The sequence below is a fragment of the Grammomys surdaster genome, unplaced genomic scaffold, assembly GCF_004785775.1.
Source record: "Grammomys surdaster isolate TR1022 unplaced genomic scaffold, NIH_TR_1.0 125357, whole genome shotgun sequence".
Classification (NCBI taxonomy): Eukaryota; Metazoa; Chordata; class Mammalia; order Rodentia; family Muridae; genus Grammomys; species Grammomys surdaster.
The window spans coordinates 1,358,352-1,383,009 of NW_021620229.1; the positions used below are offsets into that span (position 1 = coordinate 1,358,352).

Consider the following 24,658-nt stretch of genomic DNA (forward strand, 5'->3'; position numbering starts at 1 on the left):
TGCTTGCTGAGGGAGGGAGATGGGGGAGGAAGGGAGGGAATAAATATGCTTGCTTGAAAATTGAGAACAGCAAATTGTAATCACTGAGTTCAAAAAAACAAGGCAAGATGGAGCCGAATGACCAAGTAGGGCACAGAGCCGTGCTTTATCAGTTCTGAATTCAAGGGCGTGTATTGGTTGCATAAGACAGGGAAGGAAAATAATTTGCCACTAAGATCCTCAAGCCAGTCTTTCTTCCCAATTGAGTTGTTTTGAGAGGAGCCTTCTGTGAAGAGCTGTGGTTGATGTAGTTAATATAGAGGAAGGGCAGATATGACACAGGACCCAAAGATAATGTCTTCTCCTGAACATAGGACTCTCAAGTCATAGGCTCCAGAAGTAGAGCAAATAGGTAAATATATTGAGAAATTTAGGATTAAAAAAATTAGGAAAAAAAGTAATTAAAATGGCTATAGCTATGGCCGTGGGTATTTATTATACAGGGTCTCATGGGGTTTTGTTTTGGTTTGTTTTAGTTTGTTTTGTTTGTCTTGAGTTTTTGACGGGGTCACAGGTCACTGAGCATTAAATTTGAACTCGTATTCTAGGCTGTTGTTCATGAATCTGAAGGGCTGCTGGGATACATTTACTGTGACTTTTTCCAGCGAGCAAACAAGCCTCAGCAGGTAAGCCTTTCTTTACACACTGGCTTGTCTCGAAGTGGCCAGCAGTTTATCAGTATGAATGGGAATTTTACATGTCATTTTTACAGTTCCATAATATTTAAAGGCACCAAAGATTTTCTAAATATGAAAATAGGAGAGAATTTGAAAATAATTAAGATTGTGAGAGGAGCTTCATGGATCAATATTAACTACTCAGATTTGGAATGTGATATTAACTAAACTAATGACTGGTAACATTTTATAAGCTCTTATTGTTGAAAACCAGTACATAGGTGCTTTATATATTCAGACCTTTCGATGTTTACCCCAGCCTTTTGAATTAAGCTTTAACACATGAGGCCACTGAGGTTATACACATGCTCAGGATACAGATAGAGGTTCTTAGACCTTGACCCTAAACATTCTGTCTAGAGCTCAGCTCTCAACCCCTTTCCGTGATAGACAGTTGTCCTACTTAGCACTAACTTTCAACTTGACACAGGCTAGAAGAATCTCAGTTGAGTAATTGTGTTCTTTACCTGGTTCACCTGTGGACATGTCTGTGGGGGATTGTCTTGATTGCTAATTGAGCCCACTGCAGTTGGTACTGTCCCTAGCCAGGTGGTCCTGGGGTATATCATAAAGCATGAGAGAGTAAGCTAGCAAGCACTGTTAACTCCATAGTTTTTTGCTTCAGTTCCTGCTTGAATTACTGTCCTGATTTCTTTCAGTGATAGACTATGACCTGGAGGTGTACCAAAGAAACCCTTTCACACACAGTTGCTGGGTCCATAGACAGTGTTCTGCTACCAGTTAAGTTCCTGACATGGAAAACACACAGACTGGCTTTTTCCCTTTGCTGCTGCACACTTAGATTTGCACACAGATCACGCTTAGCATTTTCATGTAGTTCAAGATGACGTGCCATGACTTCAAGTTAACAATTATAACAGGAGAAAAATGGTGCCTGGCATTTAATAGTGATCCACAGTTTCCAAAGTGAACAGAAGTGGGCATAGGAGCTATGCTCAGCGTGGGATTTGGCAGGTAGCATTCTACATTCTGCAGATCAGGCTTGTGGAGGTAAATTGCTTTCCTTGGTGATTTGGCTAACAGCCCTGGACTCTGACACTCATCTGGGTTTGGATCTGAGAGGCAACACATCCAGCTTGGGTACGGCACTTGACATCTTCAAGGCTTAGTTTCAGTTGTCTTTTCTGAACTGAGAGGCATCTGTCTCATGTCTCCTTCACTTGTGAAGGAGTGACAGTCTGTCTGCTCCAGACTGCTTATATAATTCAGGGCTTGGCTACTCAGGAACAAGGATGGCAGACTGGAAGACTTTCTGTTGGTTGCCTGACACCAGGGCCATCAGTACCTTTTTCCACTCACTGTTAAGACTCAGAGTGTGGGTTTCAGCTCTTCAGTACCTTTGTTCCCAGCCCTGTATACATCAGGTCAATGCACATTTTTGGAGTAGCTGAATAAAATTTATCAATACATTTTAGTGGCTTAAAAACTAAAATTTTAGAAAAAAAAGTAAGTAGATATAGAGGATAAAAATAGAGTTTGTTAGACATCTGAGCTCACTATTTCTAGAGTTTCATATCTACGCCTGTTCTTTAGAGTGTCTAACACCTTTGTCTCTGTATATTTCCCTCCTCAAAGGATTGCCACTTCACCATCCGAGGGGGCAGATTAAAGGAAGATGGCAGCTATCAGCTCCCAGTGGTCGTTCTCATGCTGAATCTTCCTCAGGCTTCCAGGGATTTCCCTACCTTATTAACTCCTGGGATGATGGAAAATCTCTTCCATGAAATGGGCCATGCCATGCATTCAATGCTCGGACGAACTCGGTACCAACATGTCACTGGTAAGGAAGGCTTGCTTTAGGAATTGTGGACACTAGGTCCTTTCATGTTGTTCTCTGTTAAAGGGAGGAAATCTCAGGTGTCATTCTTGAATTTGTGCCCATTTATATTTTATGATGGCACAGAGAACTTATACTTGTGTGTGTGAAGAGAGTAGGTATATGTCCCTTTAGTCCCTATCACAGTTTTTGAGTGAAATGTTTCTTTTTTTCATTTAAAATAAAACTTTATGTATTTTCTTACCAAACAAAATTAATTCTTAAAAGCATGATAAAGTATTTTTACATGTACTACTTCTGTACAATATTGTTATTATGCTTTATGAATTTTTAATGATGCCTAATTACAGTCAGGATTTTAATTTTACCTTTCTTGTCTCTAAGGGGTTTTTTTTTTATTGTTTTTCTTTTTTTTTTTTTAAAATTTTTTTTTTTTTTTTTTTTTTTTGGAGAGTAGCCCACTCCGGCTTTAAACTCACTCTTTTAAGTCAGGCTGACCTTGAACTCACTGTATAATGTAAAAGTAACCTTTATTTGCTAGATGTAATTGTTGTCTCAGAGGCTTACTGATGAATAAACTCACTGTTTCTAGCTCTTTCTGAACACTTGCTGGCTGGTTCAACTCAGCTGTTCTGGTCTGTCCAAGCTGACTGATTCAATTGGGCTTCTCTTGGCTTCTGACTGAATTGCTCTGCTTGGCCTCAAACTAACTCTGACAGTCTGTTCTAATCTTCTGATACCTTATTCTCTGGCTCATTCTGTTTTCACTTGCAACCTATTTCTGTAAAATTGTACTGATAAAACACACTCTCTCTCTTCTCTGTGCTGTTCTTATGAGAGTTGGTTGTATCCTATTTCTGACTCATTCAGTCAAACTTTTCTCTAATTCATTATTTTGTCTGCCCCTCAATTAGATGTCACTTTCAAATATGGCTGCTTCTTTCTACAAACTAACTTTACCTTCATTGTTTGGGATTAAAGGTGTGTACTAAGGATGTGATTATATTCCAGCCAGAGGGATTAAAGGTTACAGCTGGATCACACAGACCTAAAATGTCTTTGGATGTGAGCCCTTGCCAGAGCAGCCATGTTGCTGGATTAAAATTCCTCTACAGTATTATTCAGGCTGGACTTGAACTCACTGTATACATCAAACTGGTCTTGAACACCTGATCATCCTGCCTCCACCTCCCAGGTACTGGGATCATGGGTGTGCACCACCACACCTGGCTGTACTTCAGCTGAAGTCCTCAATTCACTACCATTAGTGGTTAGCATTTGATCACTTCCTGATAAGGTGTTAGCATCCATTGCTCATTAACTGATTCTGATACACAGAACTTGGACAAGAAAATGATGTTTGAAAAGAGTGTGGGCGGGCTGACTGGAACAGAAGAGCATCACCAAGAGGTTCTTAGAGATTTGTTGCCTTAAGGAACTTTGAATTTAAAATATTGATTTTTCTTACCAAAGATTGACTTTGTTACAAAGAGTAGTGTGTAGCTTAAATAAAGTCCTTTGAAAACAAATGAAGGCTAAAAGCATTTGGAAATGGAATTCAGTGAATTAAATACAAATGCCTTATTGGTTGTAAGAGGGTTTTAATTTATATTTCATGTCAAGTCATCATAGCAGAAGACAAGCCATGTGGAGAGAGTGTGAGCTGTTGCTTGTAAGGTGTTTCAGCAGCTGTGCAAATATTTTGTTTTACTTTTAATATAAAGAAAAATATATAGGATTATAACAAACTTTTCTGCAAATATGTACAGTAATTTTATAGAGTAAAATATTGGTTCAGTGAATTAAAGCTTATCATAGTTCATCAGAAGTACAAACAAGTTTTAAAATGCATATAATATGAAAGACAAACATGTTGATTTAACTCATACCTGTCTTTTTTCTCTTCTTTTTAGGGACCAGGTGCCCTACTGACTTTGCTGAGGTTCCATCTATTCTGATGGAGTACTTTTCAAATGATTACCGAGTAGTCAGCCAGTTTGCCAAGCATTATCAGACTGGTCAGGTAGGAGCAACTAATGTAAGAAATCATCCTTAATCCTGAAATTTAAAATTCAAAACTTTAAACACTGACATGGTGCCACAAGTAGAAAGTCACAGACCAGACCTCATGTGACAGATCATAGTCAAAACATAATACACAAGACAAAATGCCACATTGAATGGCCTACAGGTATATGTATAACTTAGCAGATCTGTGAAAGAGTGAATTCCCATTAAGAATTGGGTCTTATTCCTATGCCGTGGTAGCTGTGTATGTGCAGATATCCTCAGACCTGAAAAAACTTCAAAATCTGAAATAGTTCTGTTCACAGGCATTTTGAGTAAGAGATTCTTACCTAGGGTGCTGTATTGTGTGTTAGGTTGTCATGATTGGCTCTACTTATGGTCTAGTGAATACTGTTGAACTTTTTGTGTTTATTTCTTTTGTTTTCTTAGACACTACCTCTCAAGCAAGCTGTCAAATCATATTTCCCATCCATGGTCATATGCAGAAAAATAGCTGCCTTGTATCTGATGCCAAATTATCTCTTCTGTCCCCATCTTTACCCCATAAGGAAACTGTCTCTACTTTGTCCTGCTGTGTACCGGGTCAGCTGTTCCAGTCTGTCCCACTGCAAAGAACTTCACTCGTGGACATTTGTTCTCTTTGCTTGAGTTGTTTTCTTAGCAACTTTATTATCCAAATATGTGAAGTCTGAAAATTCCTTAATTCAAGTTTTTATTTCTATGTGTGTGTGATACATTACAATTTTAAACACTTCCAAATTGATATGAAAGTTATAATTCAGTAGTTCTCTGTGAGTATACCTAATGGTATGCTGGCATCTTATTACCCAAATGTAGTTTTGTTTTGTTTTTTGTTGTCCTGTGGTGCTGGGGATTTAGCACCTTGTACATACTAGCCCCATGTTCTTCCACTGAGCAACATTGTCACCCAGCTGAACCATGCTCATTGGAAAATACACTCTTGCCTTCTGGGAACATTTCCCCATCACAGTGTACCTTGTTTTACATTGCTGTTTGCATCTCTTGATCCTAGACTTTTGCCTAGTACAGGGTAGGGGCAGAAGAGTGAAACTTAAAAGATTTTAAGTGAAAGGATTAATCAAATTAGGAGAGAACATTAACCAAATCAGGACTGAACCCCATCTTTATTTCCATCTCTTTCTGACTATCCCCAGATGTGTGATGTGATTTTGTTGTCATTTGGGGGTCTGATTCTATTTTCATCAACTCTAGAATAGATGTGGTTCAAGGTGATCTTGAATCTGAGCGAGTCTGCATTATAGTCTATTCAGTGTTTAAAATGGCCAAGTTAAATTAACTATTAAGAAGAGTTGTTTGGGGGGTTGTGTAGGCACAGTCAATGGTCTGGCCACACATAATCCTACATAAGTCCTGCAGCCATTTATAACTTCATGTTAGGGGTTGGCAGTGATAGGAGTTTGGTAATTACTTCCTGTATGAGCCTATGGAGTAGAGCCAGATGCCCCATACCCAGGATAGCAGGGAATGTTCAAGTCAGGCTGCCTTAGGGTGCAGGGAGTGTCTGAAGAGGGGAGTGAATACACAAGGTCTTGGAGAAGGATATAGGAAGGGAGCTCTCAGCCAGCTCTCAGTAGCCCTATCTGTTTTCCTAAAACATACTAATAATTGTTGAGGGCATTGTAAGGAGGTACAGCCCTCGGCCAGAAAGTTCCTACTGAGTTTATGCTTCATGCCAGTCTCCACTTCTCAGTCACAAGTATAAGTCAGGCATTGTCCCAAGGCTCTTGCCTTCAGTTCCTGAGGGCAAGACGGAATAGGCCATTTGGGCTCGAAGGAAAAACCTCCAAGAGACCTGGAAAGTCCTGGAAAGCCCAGAATACTTCCCTAGGAAGTGAGATGTGCTCAGAGTCTTTCTTTTCTTTGCCTTACTGCCCTTGGTTACTGATTCCTAAGTGGCAGGGCACTCTGTCCCAGCTCTGGGATTACGATATTTTCACATCAGGCTCTAGGTAAACACTTTTAAATGAACCCAAGAGTAGGATAGTGGTTAGGGCTAGGGTTTCTTTTGTTCTAAGGTGCTGTCTCTACTCTACTTTTTCAGAATAGATTTTTAATCAGAGTTTTAATAATAGAGTTTTAACTCTAACTGAATTAAAGTAGCCAAGCTCCTAGGTAGACAAGATAGTTTCTGTACACTCTTCTCATGTCCTATAGTAACTTCCTTTATCTCCAGTTTTTTAGTTTGTAGCTTATATTAGCATTGGTACTCAAACAGTCTTACTTGGGGAATAGATTCTCCTTTCTCCAGTGTCCTGTCACCTAAGGGACAGTCAGTGCATTTCCCTCTATCTTACCTGTAAGTTGTGGTAACCGTTCCCATGGTCTCTGCTACTGTAGCTTTATAATAAGCCTAACACCAGTGCACCAGTCCTCTTCAATTTGCTTCTGAAAGATTTTCTCTATTCTTGGGTGCTTGTGTGCTTTCCCAGCCATTGTAAACTCAAATTACTTATTTTCTTTAAGTATAAGAATTCTGTATTTCTGTGTGTACAGCAGCATATATGTATATATGCTGTATCTGGGCCATGTACCAGTGTCAGGATTGAGTCTTCAGATTTATCACTAGGGCATAGCTCACCATTTATCAGGTGTTTTTTTTAAAGTCTTGGAATCAAGTTTTAGTGTTTTCTTTCTAAGGCCTTGATCCACATTTGCCAGACTTCTTCCTAAAAGCTTCACCTTTCATTCTGCTATAAATACTGTCAGCGACCTTGGGCAAGTCACTGGTTCCAGGAGCCTGCCTGTAGACTTGGAATGGCATCTGCATTATTGTTTCTGCTGAGAGAGCTCTGTTCTCTTTCCAGTCCACGTAGCTTTTGTTTGTTTCCTTTCTCGTCTCATTCCAGCCTCTGAGTAGAAGCTGCACATGAGTGTGGCGCGCCCTGACCCTGACTGATGCTCTGGTTTGCTTGTTTTTGTTCAGCCTGGTTTTTAAAGAAATGTTTCTACTGTTTTATCATGAAGGAAGATGCTTATTATCGGTTTGGTAGAGATGCCAGGAAAAGCAAGTTTCTTCCAATTTTTAGCTTACAAAGTTTTATTATTATTTTTTTAATCATTCATGATTGCCATATTCTACCAGATATTTTACCACATCTCTTGAGGAATTGGATAATGAGTATACATGTTAAGAACTAGGAGTAAGACACCTTTAAATTCTAGGATTAAACAACTTCAAATTTGTATTTTTTTTTTTTTAACACAGAGGTGATTTCTTGGTACTTTGTGAACAGAGGAAACTTGGGTTTGTGAAAGATATTGGCTAATGACTTTGATTTCACTGGTATTGAGTAGAGGGCATTTTATAAAATAAGCTAGTGAGCTGGCCTGTTTCTTCTTTTTCTGTTCTCTACAGTGCTTTTTTGTTTTTAAGTAAAACTATAGTCATCTGTTTCATAGAACTTTGTCAAATTTCATCTCTAAGACCATTTATGATTACTTTCTCTGTAGGAAGATTGTTAGCGAGTGGTTTTTTGTAGTTGTTGGACTCCTTGACTGGACTTTCTTCTTAATAAGCTTTGCTAAGTTGTAATTTTCTAAAAATTTAACCCAAGTTTTTAAGTTTATTGGCATAGTTATTTATAGTATTCTTTTGTCTTTCATTTTCAGCTTTATCTATAATTATATTCCTTTCCACTCAGTATTGTTTTTCTCATTTTTTCCTTTACTAGTCTGTTTTATTAGGATTTTCAAAGAGCAAATACCAAGTCTTCTGTTTGGTTTTAGTTCACTGATTTTTTTTGCTTTGTTATGACTCATTTCTTCTTTCTTGTTCCATCTACTTCCCTGGTTTCTTTTTCATCATCATCATCTTCCTCTTCTCTTCCCCTTCCTCCTCTTCCTTCTTTCCTTTTTTCAAAAAATAAGGTCTCATTACATAGCCTTCATTGGCCTCTGAACTTACTATGTATATCAGGATGGCCTTGAACTCATTGAGATCCATCTGCCTCTGTCTTCCAATTGCTGGGATTAAAAGCTCTCCTGATTTCTTTCTTGTTTTTTTAGAGACAGGGGCTTTCCTGATTTCTTAAGGTGACATGTATCTAATTGTTTAAACTTATGTAATGTACATATTTAGATTTGAATGCCATCTGCTTAAAATTTCATGATGCATTGCCTCAGCTAGTTTATATAGTTTTAGAATAAAATAGTTATAACATTGTTGATTTCCTTTGTGATTTTGCTTTTGGCCCAGGACCTTTTAGAAATGTAGCTGAATTTTGCTTTGTTTTCTTTTGTTTGTTTGAATCACAGTCTCCTGGAAGTCAGCATTTAGTCCAGCCAGCCTCCTGTGTATTAGCACACGGGTATGCACCATCAAGCCTAGCTGATTTAGTGAGCTGTCTGGTGTTAGCACTCAAATCTACACCGCCAGGCCTAGCTGATTTAGAAGGCTGTCTGGTGTAGATTCTTCATAGTTTGTTGGATTCAATTTGGTGATAGTCCATCTGTGCTGTAGCAGATTGTGAGTTTTATAAGCATTGTATCTGGGATTTTGTCCACCTCTGTTGACTTTGCCTTTTCATTCTATTGTTTAGATCTTTAATAGAAAGCCAGCTTCTTTCCTAACAAAAAATGAGGTATAAGTCTTGCATGGGAGGATGCATGCCCTGGGTTCTGTGTACTTTTGTGTCTGTATTTGGATAGTATATTATTGATGTATAAAAGCACCATTCACCAAAGTTGTCATGCTCATTAAAAAACAACCAAACATGTAGAAATTGAAAAATAATGCATCCAAACCTTCAAATATTGTGTTAGTCAAATTTAATAATGTATGCACACTGTAAAGCCTGCAGATGATGGACTACACTTTAGAAAATACAAAAGATCCTGTTACATATGAAAATATGGACTTGTGTTATTATTATTTACTATTTTTAGGTAGGGAAGTGTGGAACAGGATCAAGTTCTTTCCTCAGATGCTATCATGCTGCTGGTCTTTACTTTCTTCGTGCTTCATAAAGTTGGATAATTATCATCTTTATGGTTCATATTTAGAATAAAGCCTTTAATGCTGCCCAGTAAACCAGAGTACATTTATGACATGAAAGGGAAGTAGGTAAGTTCTACAGTTTTTCCCCTTTTGGGCTGTAGTTATGTCTGACATTGAAGAGGAAAATCATGAGTAAATGAGTGCTGGGAGCTGGAGCTAGCTAGCAAAGCTCGGCTTTGGGTACAGAGAGGGTGCCCTGGACTGCTGAAGGCTGTGAGAACGCCGTCAACCACGGCAGCTGACAGGGCCTCCAGAGATTGAGGATGCAGAAATTTAACCTAAAGCCATCAGGCACGTGTGTGGTTATAGGATGGATAAGTTAATTAAATATTAGAACAGGACTTCCTGTTGAATGTCAGGCAAAACCGTGGGCATTTGGACTAGATAATCAAGCACCAGCTCCTAAATCAGCTTTGGTGTTTCTTATTATTGAATCATCGAAAACCAAGCCTCAGGATTTTTTTCTTTGTTTGTTTTTGTGGTTTTTGTCTATTTCAAAGCTGATCTTTAAATTTGAAATTTCACTCATACAGTGCTGCAAGAGGCATTGTTCGAGGTGGGGTGCTGGCCTTCTCCAGGCACTGCACATGGTTACTGTCTCTTCTGTGCTTCCCTGTACACTTCCCTGTGCTTTTCTCCTGCCTGGGGAAGATCTCAGGCATTCATTGCTGTCTCTCTCCTTTGCTTGGGAGGCTGCCTTGGACAGTGTGGTAAAGTGCAGGCGAGGGCAGACCTTGGAGTCTCTCTGATCTGTCTTTCTTTGCTCCACCTTTCCTCTCTTAAGGAACGATCTCTAGTCACCCAACTCAAGGGCAACTTACAGGGGACAAGGACAGCATCAGGCCTGGGGAGTTCTAGAAAGAGGACTTGCAGGCTTTTCCTAATAGAAACTCTGAAGGATAAAGTTACCCAATAAATATTGTTTTGAAAGAAATTTACACACATATTCTGAAATTACATTCAGGGTACTATGTCAGGAATGACGCACTGAAAAAAAATCCTTTCTGAAACTGTAAGCTACTTCAGTAAGGGTTTGGCTAGGTTGGCTGTTGTGTCTGAATGATACATCCCCAGCAGAAGAATATTGATACTAAATGTTACCTGAAAATCATATAGGCCTGGTGGTGTTACTCTGTGGGCTGGTGGGCATGGTGTGGACGCAGCTCTGAAGAGGCAGGCGGAGGGAGCTCTGGATACCTGTGGTATGACAAGAGGCAAGGTACATGCTGTGCTCCCTCAGCAGGCATCAGTCAGAAGTGAGGACCTTAGAGTGTCCCACAGGGGAGGGAGTCATGCTGGTTTGGAGAGACTAGTTCCAAAGTGGGTCTAAGGGGCTGAAGGGGTTCTGAAGAAAGTAAGTGTACACACAGGGTACAGTAGTATGCAGGTTAGCAGGGCGCTACCTTGTGCACATGCCATTTTTTCCTTAGGAGTTTTATATATTAGAGTATCGTCTTTTCTTGGTAGAAGTATACATCTAATCAATTTATTTATTTCCAAATCAGTGTTTTGAAGCACTTGTATTTTAAAAATGTGGATAGGATTGAAGGAAAGAAGCTCAAAAACTTACTTAGTTTGGATTTTATTACTGTGAAGGGACACCATGACCAAGACAACTCTATATTATAAAGCACAATATTTGATTGGGGCTGGCTTACAGGTTTGGAGGTTTAGTCCATTATCATCATGGAGGGAAGCATGGCAGAGTACAGCAGACATGGTGCTGGAGCAGGAGCTGAGAGTTCTACATCTTGAACAAAGAGTCTTTGTTCCATACTGGGGATATCTTGAGCATAGAAGACCTCAAGCCCATACCCACAATGACATACTGACTCCAATAAGGCTACACATACTCCAACAAGGCTAATAGTGCCACTCCCTATGGGCCAAGCATTTAAGCACATGAGTCTATAGGGGTCAAACCTATTCAAACCACCACAAATATTCTTTGGTAATAGGTGTAGTCCTGCAGCAGGTCTTTCTCCTGAAGCCAGGATGACTGGGAATCTCCAGCAAAAGAACAAGAGTGAATGTTCTGATGACCTGCTATGGCTGCTTTTTCTTCCACCTTGGAGGGGGTGGCCACTCAGAAGCCCGGGAGGTCAGTGGGCGCCAAGTCAAGGCTAGGCCAGAAAGTTCCCTGGAATCTACCATTATATAATTGGAAGAGTGGATGGAAGGTTAGGTTGCTAACCTGTGACCTAACCCATTTTAAAATATTTTTATTAAGGTTGTGAGAATTTTCTACGTGCATTTTAATCATACTCACACACACCCTATGCTCCCAACTCCTCCTGGAACAGTCATCTACCATCTAACCTACTTTTTCAAGCAACATACAACAAACTGTTCATGGAACACTTAAAATTGAAACATCACGCTTTTAAGATTTGATGTATGTGTGTGTACATGCTTGTACATGGGTTGGGGGCAACCGCAGGTGTCAGGTCTCTTTTCCCTGTAGTCCCGGAGTCAAGGTCAGGTTTTCAGATTTGGCAGCAGGTACTTTTGTCTCCATAGCTGTCTTCCTGATCCCTAGGATTTAACTTTATGCTATTTTTGTCTTTTCTTTTGGTTTTCCAAAAGAAGTGGTAAATGCTCTCACACTCTTTATCTCAGATAAAATATGTGCCAAGTAGAAATTTATAGCTGTTGACCTGGAATGTTGGAATTACATGTTTCGAAGATCAGAATTTTCTGGGTGGTTAGAAATTAAAATGCTTTAAATACTGTAGATTTTTAGTTTTAAAACAAACGTAAAGAATTCTGGCCAAATGCACTTTACACACATTCCTGTTTCTGCATGTTCACGAAGTGTGATGAGTATTTCAAGAAGATAAATCGATTCACAGCGCCCACTCTGTGCAGGCCAGGCTCTGCTATCAGACCTGCTTGTCTGACGTGGTGAGGAGCTCCAGCCTTCAGGCCTTGCTGGAGTCTCCAGGAAGGCGTCTGGTCTTCTTGTGGGGCTCCTGCGAGCTTCCCTCCTTCTAGCCTGCTGGATTGCTTAGAGATACATCTGCTGTGAAAACTGTAGGGACTAGGAGAAACACATTTTTATATGCCTACCTACCTTCAGTTCTGGACTCATCGAATTTTCCTTCCGACATTTTCCCACGTGCTCATCTTGCCAGCCATTAAATTCTATGCTAATTGTGTACTTGAATACATAATTATAATCACTGTGTTTTATATCACCGCTACTGACATGGTTGGGGAGAACTTGTTGTTTGTAAAAACAAAACTTTGTGTGGGAATGGCTTTGTCACTGGATAGCAGGATGCTTTGACTGTGGGTCCTATTTGACAATGACACAGCTGCCATCCGCTCCATAGCTTCACCTCCATCTGATACAGTTAGCAGGGTTCGATTCTTGAGAGCAGAAGAGGATGTTTTACCTGATTTTTAAAGAGAAAAAGTAAAATCCTATAAAAAGACCCAACAAGACAACATTTCTTCAGGGGGACCAGTGGCAGTAGAGTTTTACAGTAGGGGAGAGATTCTGTTCACATCATCTCCAAGTGCAGGAGGACATGGGCTTGTTGTGGCAGAGCACCAGGTTGGGGAGTTTGGTGGATAAAATATTGATAAGCAGGAAATGTTAGGGAATATCCTAGCTAATCAGATCTACAGAATATTTGGTGACCTTGATGGCCAGGTACCACGTGGGTTACTGAGGATAAGGGGATCTTGAGGATCCAGGCTTGAGTATGGTGGATTCTGGCTAAATTGTCTGCTGAGATTTAGAAATGGATCATGTCCCAGATGTTTGGTTGCTGGAAGTTTGATCCCCACTATAACAGTGTCAGGGTTATGGAACCTTCAGAGCACCACCTTAGAAGAAATAGCCGTGGTTCCCAACCAATCCCTACGGTTGGTTGGGTAGGTTGTTATAAGAGAGTAGGCCTGTGCCCTCTCTCTCCATGTGATCTCTTCTGCCTGTCTCTCGGTAAATATTCCCTCCATATTCTGGGAGATTCTCGTTATTAGGGACACCTAGTCTTAGACTGCTAGTTTCCAAAAGTGTGATCCTAATAAATTTGCTTTCTTTATAAAACACCCAGCCTCAGAGACTTTTTTGAAGCAGAAGAAAATAGTAAGCATGCTGATTAGGCAGGATCCTTCTAAAAGTAGACCAGTATCTAAATTAACAAGGAAACCTAAATTCAGACAGCTTGGGCTGAGAAAAGAGAAACGTGTTGTCCTCTCCTTGCTCACCACACCAGTGACTTACACAGGCAGTTTATGGACTGAATGAGGGGTTGGCTGGTATCTTTAGCATACTTCCTTTTTAATTTGCATTTTATCATTTTCTTTGAAGTATTTAAAGTAATTGACATCCAATGCTCACTCATTTATAGCATGATGGCTATTACTAGAACTAAGGTGCAGAAGTTCATAAATGAGCTTAAAGGGCTGGTGTTTGTGTGTCAGTGTCGATGCAGTTAGTACCGTTGATACTTAAAGGCCAGATGCTTTCATTTTACAGGAAATTGGGGTTAAGCCCTATGCTTGATCCTTGAGCATGGGGGAACTGATAGAATAAAAACTGTCCGTTTGGTTTTTCAATAGTTTTTTTTTTTTTTTAATACCAAGATGGGATAGAGTCTAAGTTCCCAGAGAGCTGAGATTTCTGTCTGTTTTCTTCTTGACCAATGACTGTACCAGTCAGAGGAAGAGCAAACTGTCTGCAGATACTTGTCCAGTGAACTATCCCTTAGCTATAAAGCCACGGAGTCTGGCTTGTGGTACTGATGCACACTGTCTTGTCATACACACTGAAGTGTTGCAGGAGGCTTCATGCACTCCTGATCCTTTCTCAAGTGTTGCTGCCTTCCTGTCAGGAATGCTTTTGAGACACTGACCTGTTGGGTGTGTCCCACCCTCCATCCATGCAGAAAGCTTGGGAGGTTGCTGCCAGCATGATTGCAGAAAGAGGCAGCTAATGTCTGAGCTCTTCCTGTGCCCCAGAAACGTGTAGTGTCTGAGTCTGAGGATGGAGACCAGCCCTCCATGACAGTGCACAGGTGACAGTGTTGACTGCTTCAGCGGGCAAGAGAAGCCAAGTAACATCAGATCAGGGAAGACATGGCAGCAGTAGCAGGAAGCTGGTTTGGTTGCATTGCTTCTGCATTCAGGAAGCAGAGAATGATGAAAGGGGGGCTAGGATATAAAGGCTGAAGCCTTGTTTGCCCCAGTGATCCACTGAGACTTCACCCACCTCCTAAAAGCTTCACAACCTTCGTGTACAGTGCCGCCAGCTGGAGGCCAAATGTTCAAGCTCGTAAGGGCATGAGGGACTTTCACATTCTGCATCACCTGTCTTTGTGTACTCCCAAAGCTGTCTCTTTCTTCATTAGGAATCGAGTCACCAGATCACAGGAAAGGATCGCCTCACCAGCAAAGTCTTTCAGAGCCCTGTGGCAGACTCTGTTTTGGGGATGGGGAGAGCGGCAGCTGTGAATGAGCCCACACTCCAACAGCTAAACTCCCACTCACCTGCCTCTGGTTTCTTAGATAACGTGTTTCTCTGTAGAAGGGATTTTAGCTTTCTTCAGTAAAGAATTTACTCATTCAGCTACATTAGTCAGTTTTTTCCCAAGAGTGTGCGTATCGTAGGATTTGGTCTAGTTAGTTCTATAGAGAAAGCTTTAACTAACACGGACATCACACCGAGCTCAAGCTCTGTAATTCTTCCAGGTTGGAGAAGTAAGAACCTGAAGTTCATCATCGTGCTGATTTGGGGAGTATCAGTCCAGGTTAACCCTGTCTGGCCCTGCGGATTAGCGTTTATCTCAACATTTTAATCTTTTAGGCTCTTTGACAGTTATTATGTGCACTTGAAAATTAAGAGAGCACTTGAACACACTTGGTAGAAACAAAGGAACACAAGTATTCCCTTTGGGGTTTAAATAGATTTGAAAGATCAGTGCCAATACCGTCACTCCCTCTAATCCTGTTTTTTCTTGTGCAAACTCTTATTTGACAGTCTTCCTTAAAATTAAATGGATGCCTTCAGTCATGTTATCTTGTCAAGTAAAATATGCAGAGGTTATTTTTACACTATAATGAGATCTGCCATTCATTTTTCCCCACGTGGTGTTATTCTTAAATTCCTGACCCTGAAGTATACTTGTTGCAGTGGCTTACCAAGCAGTTTACTGATGTGTATATTGTTTTGTTTTATGAAGTCACTGCCGAAAGCTATGGTGTCTCGTCTCTGTGAATCTAAGAAGGTTTGTGCAGCCGCAGAAATGCAGCTTCAGGTATGTGTGTGCGCCTCATGCTAATGTTCTCCAGACATTATCCCATATATACACACAACTTTACATTCTTGCCAGTGCTACACATTTATTACAATAATTATGCTTCTGAACACCTTTCATCTCAGTTCAAAGAACTTGGCCAGAATTGACTCATGGAATTCTCATACTGTCTGTATGAGATGCATATGAAATATGAAATATGGTCATTTCCCATTTTTATCAAAGAAATCAAAGCCTAGCAGGACTATACAGCCAAGTTAGGGCTCAGACCCAACCATATGTACTGTTACTCATTTTCTGTTTTTTAAAAACAAATTATGGCCCTTCATGTGAAGTTTAAACAGTAATTATTATTAGTTTTAGGATAGTATTTATAGGCAGCTTCCTGGGTTGGGAAGATGAAGACAAGGACAATTTGATGAGCCATCTGGATGCCAGGTCTGTTACCAGATGTTCAGATATTTGTACTTACTGAGATTGTTTGTAGGAGTGTCTTGCCCTTACATCTTAGCAGTAACGAACAGTTCCTGCACACTTGCCTTTGACCTCAGCAGCACCCTATCATGATCCAGTTAACCCTTTCAGATGGAAACTGGTCTCCAGTTGCTTTTGGTTTTTAAAAATTCTCTATCCAAAACCCCAAAACCAAATCCAATCCCTAGAAAGCAACACACGAGCTCTGTTTTGTTGTATCTTGGTATGTATTCTACCTAGGGGTATAGTGTATATCTAGAGCGTGCAACAGGCCCTGGTTTCAGTCCCTGACTTCTTTAGTGAGGAGAATGGTTATATAGCCATAACCATGGATTTTCATTTGACTTGCATTATTCAGTGGCCATACATGTGAATTCAATTAAAAATTAATTTTAGTTTTTTAATAATATGCTACCCGGAGAAAGGCATTTTATAACTTTGTTTTGATTTTGATATCAAAGCCCAGGTTGGCTTTGAATGGGATCCTCCTGCCTCAGCCTTTTGGTGCTGGGATTGCATGCATGTACACCCCTGTCACTGAAAATTTTTGATTTGCTTTTAAAAGTCTCCTGGAGCTTTCTCTTTGAACAACCGTTCCAATGATTTTATTTTAAGCCAGGAACCAACTGTTCTTTCCTGCCCATCCAAAAGAATAAGCCTGAGAGAGGGGAGCCATTCCCGATGATACAGATGCTATACCCTGCTTCTGAGCTAGTGTAGTACTGACAAGCAGGTAGAAAGGTTCTGAGGTGGTCTAGACAGTATGTTAGAGACTGTGGAACTCCTTTTGTCATGCACTGTCTAACGAACGGGCTGAGTACTTTTGTGTGGTGATGAGGCTTGGTTCCAGGAGTGCAGCTGCAGGATGAACAGTGTGTCATCCACTGCTCTGTTACTGTGATACCACATCAGGATCAAAGCTAGTTAAGGAACAGAGTAGTTTGGCTTACAGTTGCAAATCAATCACAGCAGGAGGAGCAGCAGGCATGAGCAGGCCTGGAGGCAGGAGCAGGCAGCTGAGAGCAAACATCCTAAACTTCAAGCACAAAGCAGAAAGAATGAACTAGAAATGACATGGAGTCTTTAATTCCCAAAGCCCCCTTCCAGTGACATACTTCTTCCAACAAGGCCACACCCAAATCTCTTCAAACAGTGCCACCAAACTAGGACCCAAATGTTCCTAAAAGTCCACATTTACATCGTTTAAAAGGCATAATGGAAGAAACAAAGCTCTTGAATTCTAGCCTTGTTTGTAGAGGAGCACAGAAAGTGTGCTGCCTCAGTTCAGGGTAGAATTAAGACTCGGTTCACAATCATTTACTCTGACAGCTCTGCTTTCTTGGGTTATCGGTTCCATTGTTACTACTCATGGCAGAACTGAGAGAGCTGTGTTGAGCTGTGTGTTTAGATAACCAGCTAGAGGAACACAATGTTTATATTCAGAAAATGCCTGTACTTTTCCAGGGACGGCTTAACTTAGCTTTATAATTCACAAGCATAATTCTATATGTAGGTGAAGGCAGGGGCCAGAGGTCATTTACATGTTTTCTTTTATCCAAACTAATCCTCACTTCTTTCAAGTCAGCAGCTGCGCATTCTCTGCAGATTCCATTTCTAAGCCAGAAAGACTCACCGCAGTGGTGTAATTGCATGCCAAACTGTCTCTTTAAATAAAACACTGCAGCTTTCTTACGAGGTAAATTCACACCATGTTACCACTCCAGCACTCAGGTCAAATGTCCAGATTTTATGTTCAAATTTCCTTTGGTGCTTTCTTCTATTCCATGGCCACTTTTCTCTACTCGGGTGAGGGTCCCCCCCTCCACCCCCCGCAGCTGCTTCCTTTGTTCTTTCCCAGATAGATCTGACATCTGCTGTGGCCCTTGCTCCAAACCCTGCAGCAGCTGCCTCAGGGCCTGCTCCTTCTGTACTCTACTGCACTAGATTCTTTCTGCATCCTTTCTGGTACAGCTGTATCACTTAGTGTTCCTTCTGTTCTAGATACAAAGCTAGGACTCTAAGCACTTCACACTTCTCCCTGATGATGAACAGGACCCAGGAATAAACCAAGCACGATTTGTCAGATACAGGGACCACAAGCTGTAATTCTGATTTTTAAAAACATATTTATAACTGCATAATTCCAGTTTTGTGGCCACAAATTTAATGATGGATAAGGTTCAAAATTGAAGAGCAACCTTGGTTATGGACAGCTTGAGAGGACCCCTTTAAGCCCTTGACTGGTTATATATGTGGTTCAGAGTATGTCTCACATAACACGTATTTATGTTTGTGAGTCTTTTCAGCTATGGTTTATAATTGCCATTCTGGTGCACTTACGACATCTTTGACTGACCACATCTTAAATACAGGATGGACTACCAAAGCTAAACAGAGGTTTCTGTCTGCCTAGGTCTTTTATGCCGCCCTGGATCAAATCTACCATGGCCAGCATCCCCTGAAGAAGTCAACCACAGACATCCTCATGGAAACACAAGAGCAGTTTTATGGCTTGTCCTATGTTCCTGACACTGTAAGTCCGCGTTTTAATCCATCATGCTGTGAATGGCTCTGCTCATTCTCGAGGTCACCGTCAGTACCTCCTGGAGGACTTGAGATCCCTGCGTTTGTGTTGAAGTTTTCCATGGGCAGATGTGAGGAGCCTCCTGTTCCGTGCATTTTCTCTTTTCTCCCAGTGCTTCCCACATGCCTAAGTTTGTTTTTAATTGCATATATATGTTGAGATATTCCTAGTATTCATTGCAAAGAGATCTGGCGTTTATTGAGTGCCTTACACTGTACCAGGGGTTGTTCTATATTCTTTATATCCTGTCTCACTTAGTGCCCTGCAGGACACTAGTTGCCATTTCCAGGTCCTAGGTGCCTGACCTCACCTCACTACTTTGGAAAACAAACTCTTTTTTTTTTTTATGCTTACCATGCAACAAAACCTTTATTAACATTTTTAACAGAGGTTCAGCTATTATTGAAACGTGTAATTTCTAAACTTAGATTGGGGCAAATGGCTAGAGTGCAGAGTAACGCCATCATTGCCCACTGGGAATGCAGACTGAAGAATTAATGGAAAACAAACTCGTAATTTCCCTCTTAAACCAGCCTAGTCTTGTAAATAATCTCCTCTCATTGGGGCTCCTATTGAGGTCATTCCCAGGATTAGATAGTGATGTATTGAGATCAAAAGACATTGTAGACTTCCTCTGGTTAGTTCCAGGTTCCTTTGGATAGAGAATCAACTGATTGGCTCAGCAGTGTGGGCTCATTTCTCGTGGTTTCCCAGTTGTAGGTAATAAGAACCCAGGGAAACTCAGGAATGCTTTCTGAGCATTTAAGCAGAGAGGGTATTAGTTGAGTCCCATAACTGGAAAGGTGCAGATGTATCTGGTTCTAGCTAAACTGAATCTAGGTCTTCTATAACATCACTACAAATGTGTCTCCTCTCTGTCCTCAGCTCTGTTCTTCTCTGGATTTGTTTTATTTCCCCTGTCTAGGAGGCGAGCTGGCTACAACTGGCTTGAGATTGTATCCTTCCAACCTCGTCAGTCCAATAAAGAATTAATGCTAAGAGAATTCCATGAACTATAGGAAGACAAAGTCAGTGCCAAGTTAAAGGACTGGACATTAGATGATGTTCAAAGACTAAGTTAATCATTAAATTGTAACTAGCCCCCAGGTCACTGTCTTCTCACTAGTAAATAATGTTCAGAAATGATTTATATGCCATTTGAGGGGGCATTTGACCTTTTTAGTGCTTCATGTCATTAGATTCTTATAATCTTAGAAGCTGAATGTTCTAGAAGTACAGAACCATGGCTTTCATTGCCTATTTTTGATTTTCTATCATTTTTTGTAATCTGTGATCTCTTGAGCTCTTCAGTATACATGCTAGGGAACATTGGTAGGGAGGAAAACAACCTCTTAACTATGGAAGACAGAATCGTAACAGTTTCCTAGGTTTTAATAGCTGTTACCGAATTTGTGGACTTTGCAGAGCTTGTGTGGGGTGTTTTTTTGTCTTGTTTTGGGGTTTTGTTGTTGTTGTTCTCACCAAATATTTCACTTAGCTTTCTAAAAAATATTAATGCAAGTTGGGGCTAAAGAGATGTCTCAGTGGTTAAGAGCACTTGCTGCTCTTTCAGAGGACCCATGTTCAGTCTTCAGTGTATACATGGAGGCTCTGAGGAGTGAGCCTCATAAGTAAACATAGATGGGGAGAAGACCGGACGCTCTCCAAACCTACCAGGATGCTCTAAACCTACAGAACTGAGTGTGGCCAAGGAACATGTCTGCTACCATTCCTCATCCTGTGTCTTAGTTACTTTTCCATTGCTGTGATAAAGCAACAAGACCAAGGCAACTTACAAAAGAAAGCATTGAATTGAGCTTTCAGTTTCGGAAGTTTATTAAAGTCCATGATGGCAGAGTGAAGAAACAGCTGAGGGCTCACATCTGAGCCACAGCCACAAGGCAGAGAGAGGGAGCACACTGCACTGTCACGGTGCTTTTAAAACCTGAAAGCTAATCCCTAGTGATACACTTCTTTCAAAAAGTCCACACCTCCTAATCCTTCCCAAACAATTCCACCAACTGAGGACCAAGTATTCAAATATATGAGCCTATGGAGGCCATTCTTCTCCAAACCACCACGTTCTATGTCGTAGGCTTGTGGCCATGCCAGAATGCAAACTGCAGTTAATCCAACTTCAGAAGCCCCCATAGTCTTTCACAGTCTCAACATTCCCTTCTGGGACTCAAGGAAATCTCTTAACTGCAACCCCTGTAAAACGTAAAAGCAAATTCTATACTTCCAACGTAGAGTGGTACAGACTATACATCACACCAAAGGGCAGAGAGAGCATGGTAAGGAAACCTCTCTCTCTCAGGCCGGTCCCATCTTTGTATACAGCTCTTCTTGGCAGTTATCAAATGTCTCTGACACTTCTAACATCTTCAAAGCGCCAATGTAATCTAGGCTTCACTTTCCAGCTTCATGCGATGACCTCTTAGGGCCCCATGCACAGTCCCCCGCCATACACCCAGACTCATCGGCTCTCCTTAACCATGGAGGAAGATTCCACAACCCCTTACTCATGTATCCTCGTGACTCTAATGCCAGGATCACATGGATACCAGTGTCAAGTCTGAGCGCCATTCGGCCCTGACGTTTCTATGCTTCTCACAGATACTCAGAATCCTTGCCGTCAGGCTTCTCCTGTGTGTGCTTGTTTATGTGCAGGGAATCAAATAGCAAGTCAGTGCTCAGGCTCTACATCTGTTTCCTTTCATGGAAGATGAGGAGGCATCTGTTTTCCAAAAGTTTGTCTCTTCCTCCAGGTTATCTCCTCCACTCATGTCAGTCCTCACAGTTGTCATCCGTGCTGAAGGGAGGCGAGTGACAGTCATGATGGTGTATGCTCAGCCCTCCTCTTGCGTTGTTTCTTGAGCCAAGTTGTCCAGGCTGATCTTGAATTCATCCTGTATCCCGGCAGCCTTGATCTTGCAGTCTACCTGTCTCTACCTCCTGAGCAGCTGGAATGTCCAGCTAAGGCTTGCCTTCTGTATCTTTGTTCTGTATCTTTGCCTGTGGGCTTACTTAGATTTGCACAAATATACTTTTACGACTTAGAAACATATATTTCTTAATCTGCCAGTTTATTCATTAAGCCTATAAAAGTATTTTCATAAAAGCAAAGAATAAGGAAGACTAAGACTGCCCTGGAATTCTTATGTGCAACACTCGTTTGGGAGCAGTTCTGGAAAGAAGAGACAGGATTCACTATTTGCAGATGATTAACTTGCTACAGTTCAAAAGCATCCATAAGGACATTGTTAAAATTAGTAAAAGGGTTCACACATAATGTTAAATTCCATTTTTAGTTATGACCAACTGAAAAGAATTTTAGTTCTCTATTGGATAGCTAAAATAACATAAAATATATATTAAAGATATTTTAATGCCTGTGCTATCTTTCTACAGAGAATGATAAAAGCTGACTTGTAAGATTTAACAAGATATGGATTTAGTCCGCATTCCTTGGTCAATATGGGGGTCATTTCATGTGGTCTACTACATGCCTGTGTCTTATGCCCTTTTAAAGTGTTTTAAAAACACATCTACATAAAATTTGCTATCAACAAGATACCGCTTTTTCTTTACTTTATCTAAATGTCTCATATGGCATCATCCTAAGATAATTCTGTGTGCTTGCATACTTGAGTCTAACAGTCCAATTGTACACATTTGTAAGGATGAGCGTTGGTCCAGGAATAGTCAGGAAGTTTAGTGTTTAAACATACATATATTCATTGCATCTATAGATATGTGTGTGTATGCACATGTGGCCATGGTGTGCATGTGGTAGCTGGAGGGCAGCTTGTAGGAGTTGGTTGTCCTTTTCACCATGGTCCAGGAATGTAGGTTGTCAGCAAGCATCTTTATCTGCTGAGCCACCTCACTAGCTGCAGACTTTAACTTGTCCCCCTCAGGATTGATTTGTGGCTCTGGGACAGGGGCTGTAGCTGAGGGTAGAGCACTGTTTACTCTGCACAAGGCACTGTGTGTGATCTGCAGCACCACAGAGCAACAACAAGCAACAACTGTGGGAATTCAGACAAATAACCCTGCCTGGGAGGATGGAAGTATGACCATGGAACATGATCATACCCTAAAAGGAACTCAATATATCTGGATTCTGGTTATCGTAGATAGAAAAACCACTAAGTCCATGGTTTATAAGACAGCATCCATACCACACATGAAAGGTCCTCAATCGTACATTGTACATAAAGCATAAAGCAAGTTGGAGCCCACATGTGAGCAGCAGCAAATGCAAACTGTGTCATCTCACAGACACTAAATGTAAGACAGAAAACTGACAAATGTAACTACACTTAGATTGAAAGATAAAATAGTAAGTTTAATATACCGTAAGCCAGTCTACTCTTATAAAAATGGAAAACTAAGAAATAGAAGTAATATTCCATACACTTGTTTCCTTTTTCCTTTCTTCTCCTTTCCCTTCTTTTTTTTCTTTTTAATTGTAGTAAAAAGCATAAAATTTGACATGGTGGAAAAGCTGTATCTTTAAAACACTTTGAAAGGACTTAAGACACAGGCATGCAATAGACCACATGAAATAACCCCCACTATTGACCAAGGAATGCGGACTAAAACCATATCCCGTTACTGTTTTTCCATCAGTTTCGGTATGCTAGTTGAGAATATTGGGAAGGCCATGGCATCACAGGATGGTGACACTATGGGCAGGAGTGCAGAGTGGTTCCCCCATTTTGGAGAGAGTTTGGGCATTCTCCACTAACACTGTATGTGGGCACTCCTGTGGCCAGCATTCATCTCCTGCATTCAATATAGAGAACATGCTGAGGTAGGTGTACTCTCCGTTCCAGGGACAACAAATAGGACAGTTTAAAGCAGGTTGTGGATGTTTTTGAAGAAGAGTGGAGTGAGGAAGATTCTATGAAAAGGCCAGGTTACTGTCAGCAGGAAAATGAAAAGCACTATACAGAAGGAGAAACTTGGGGGCAGAGTTACTGAATCCAGCAGGCATAAGCTGCAGTCAAGTAAGTCAAACTAACTTTCATGCAAAGTCACAGCCATGTAAAACTGAGCATCAGAGGAGAGGACATACTCAGGAAGACTGTAAAGGAAAGTCTCAGTTAGGGTTCTACTGCTATGAGGAGACACCAAGACCAAGGCAACTCTTATAAAGGACAGCATTTCACTGGAGCTGGCTTATGGTTGCAGAGGTTCAGTCCATTATCATCATGCTGAGAAGCATGGCAGCCTGCAGCAGACATGGTGCTGGAGAAGGAGCTGAGAGTTCTACACCTTGAACAAAGAGACTTTGTTCCACACTGGGGATAGCTTGAGCATAGGAGACCTCCACAGTCCGCCTCCACAGTGACACATCGTCCAGCAAGGCCACACCTACTCCAACAAGACCATGCCTTTATTAGTGCTACTTCCTACAGGCCAAGCACTCAGACACATGAGTCTGTGAAGGTCACTCCTATTCACCACCAAAAGCAAGGGAGTCACACAGTGCAGTTCGTACACTACCCTGGCTCAGGAAGGGAACTGTGTATACTATAGCAGTATTTTTGGCTTACATCAGTGGGTGGCTATGTGGCTGGTGAGTTGATCATTCCACTTTATTAATCAAAATGTATTCTTGCTATTCAGAAAATCTTTGAAATTACTGGAAAGGTGGTTTTAGTTCTACTGTATGAGGTAAAAGTAAAGAGTATGTTTTGTCCTATGCCATAGCAGAACTGATGGTGGCCTGAACCAGGACAGTAG

At 41.0% G+C, this 24,658-nt stretch overlaps 1 protein-coding gene across 5 annotated transcripts in view; it reads left to right on the top strand.

The window, feature by feature from the left end:
* Mipep (mitochondrial intermediate peptidase) overlaps window positions 1–24,658 on the top strand; it is a 105,977-nt gene that overhangs the window by 32,891 nt on the left and 48,428 nt on the right. For all 5 annotated transcript variants that reach the window (XM_028785862.1, XM_028785859.1, XM_028785860.1 and 2 more), the window contains exons 12-16: window positions 588–665; window positions 2,313–2,517; window positions 4,428–4,537; window positions 15,772–15,846; window positions 18,734–18,853. In XM_028785862.1, coding sequence (XP_028641695.1) covers window positions 588–665; window positions 2,313–2,517; window positions 4,428–4,537; window positions 15,772–15,846; window positions 18,734–18,853 — 588 coding nt within the window. The remainder of the gene's footprint in view (window positions 1–587; window positions 666–2,312; window positions 2,518–4,427; window positions 4,538–15,771; window positions 15,847–18,733; window positions 18,854–24,658) is intronic.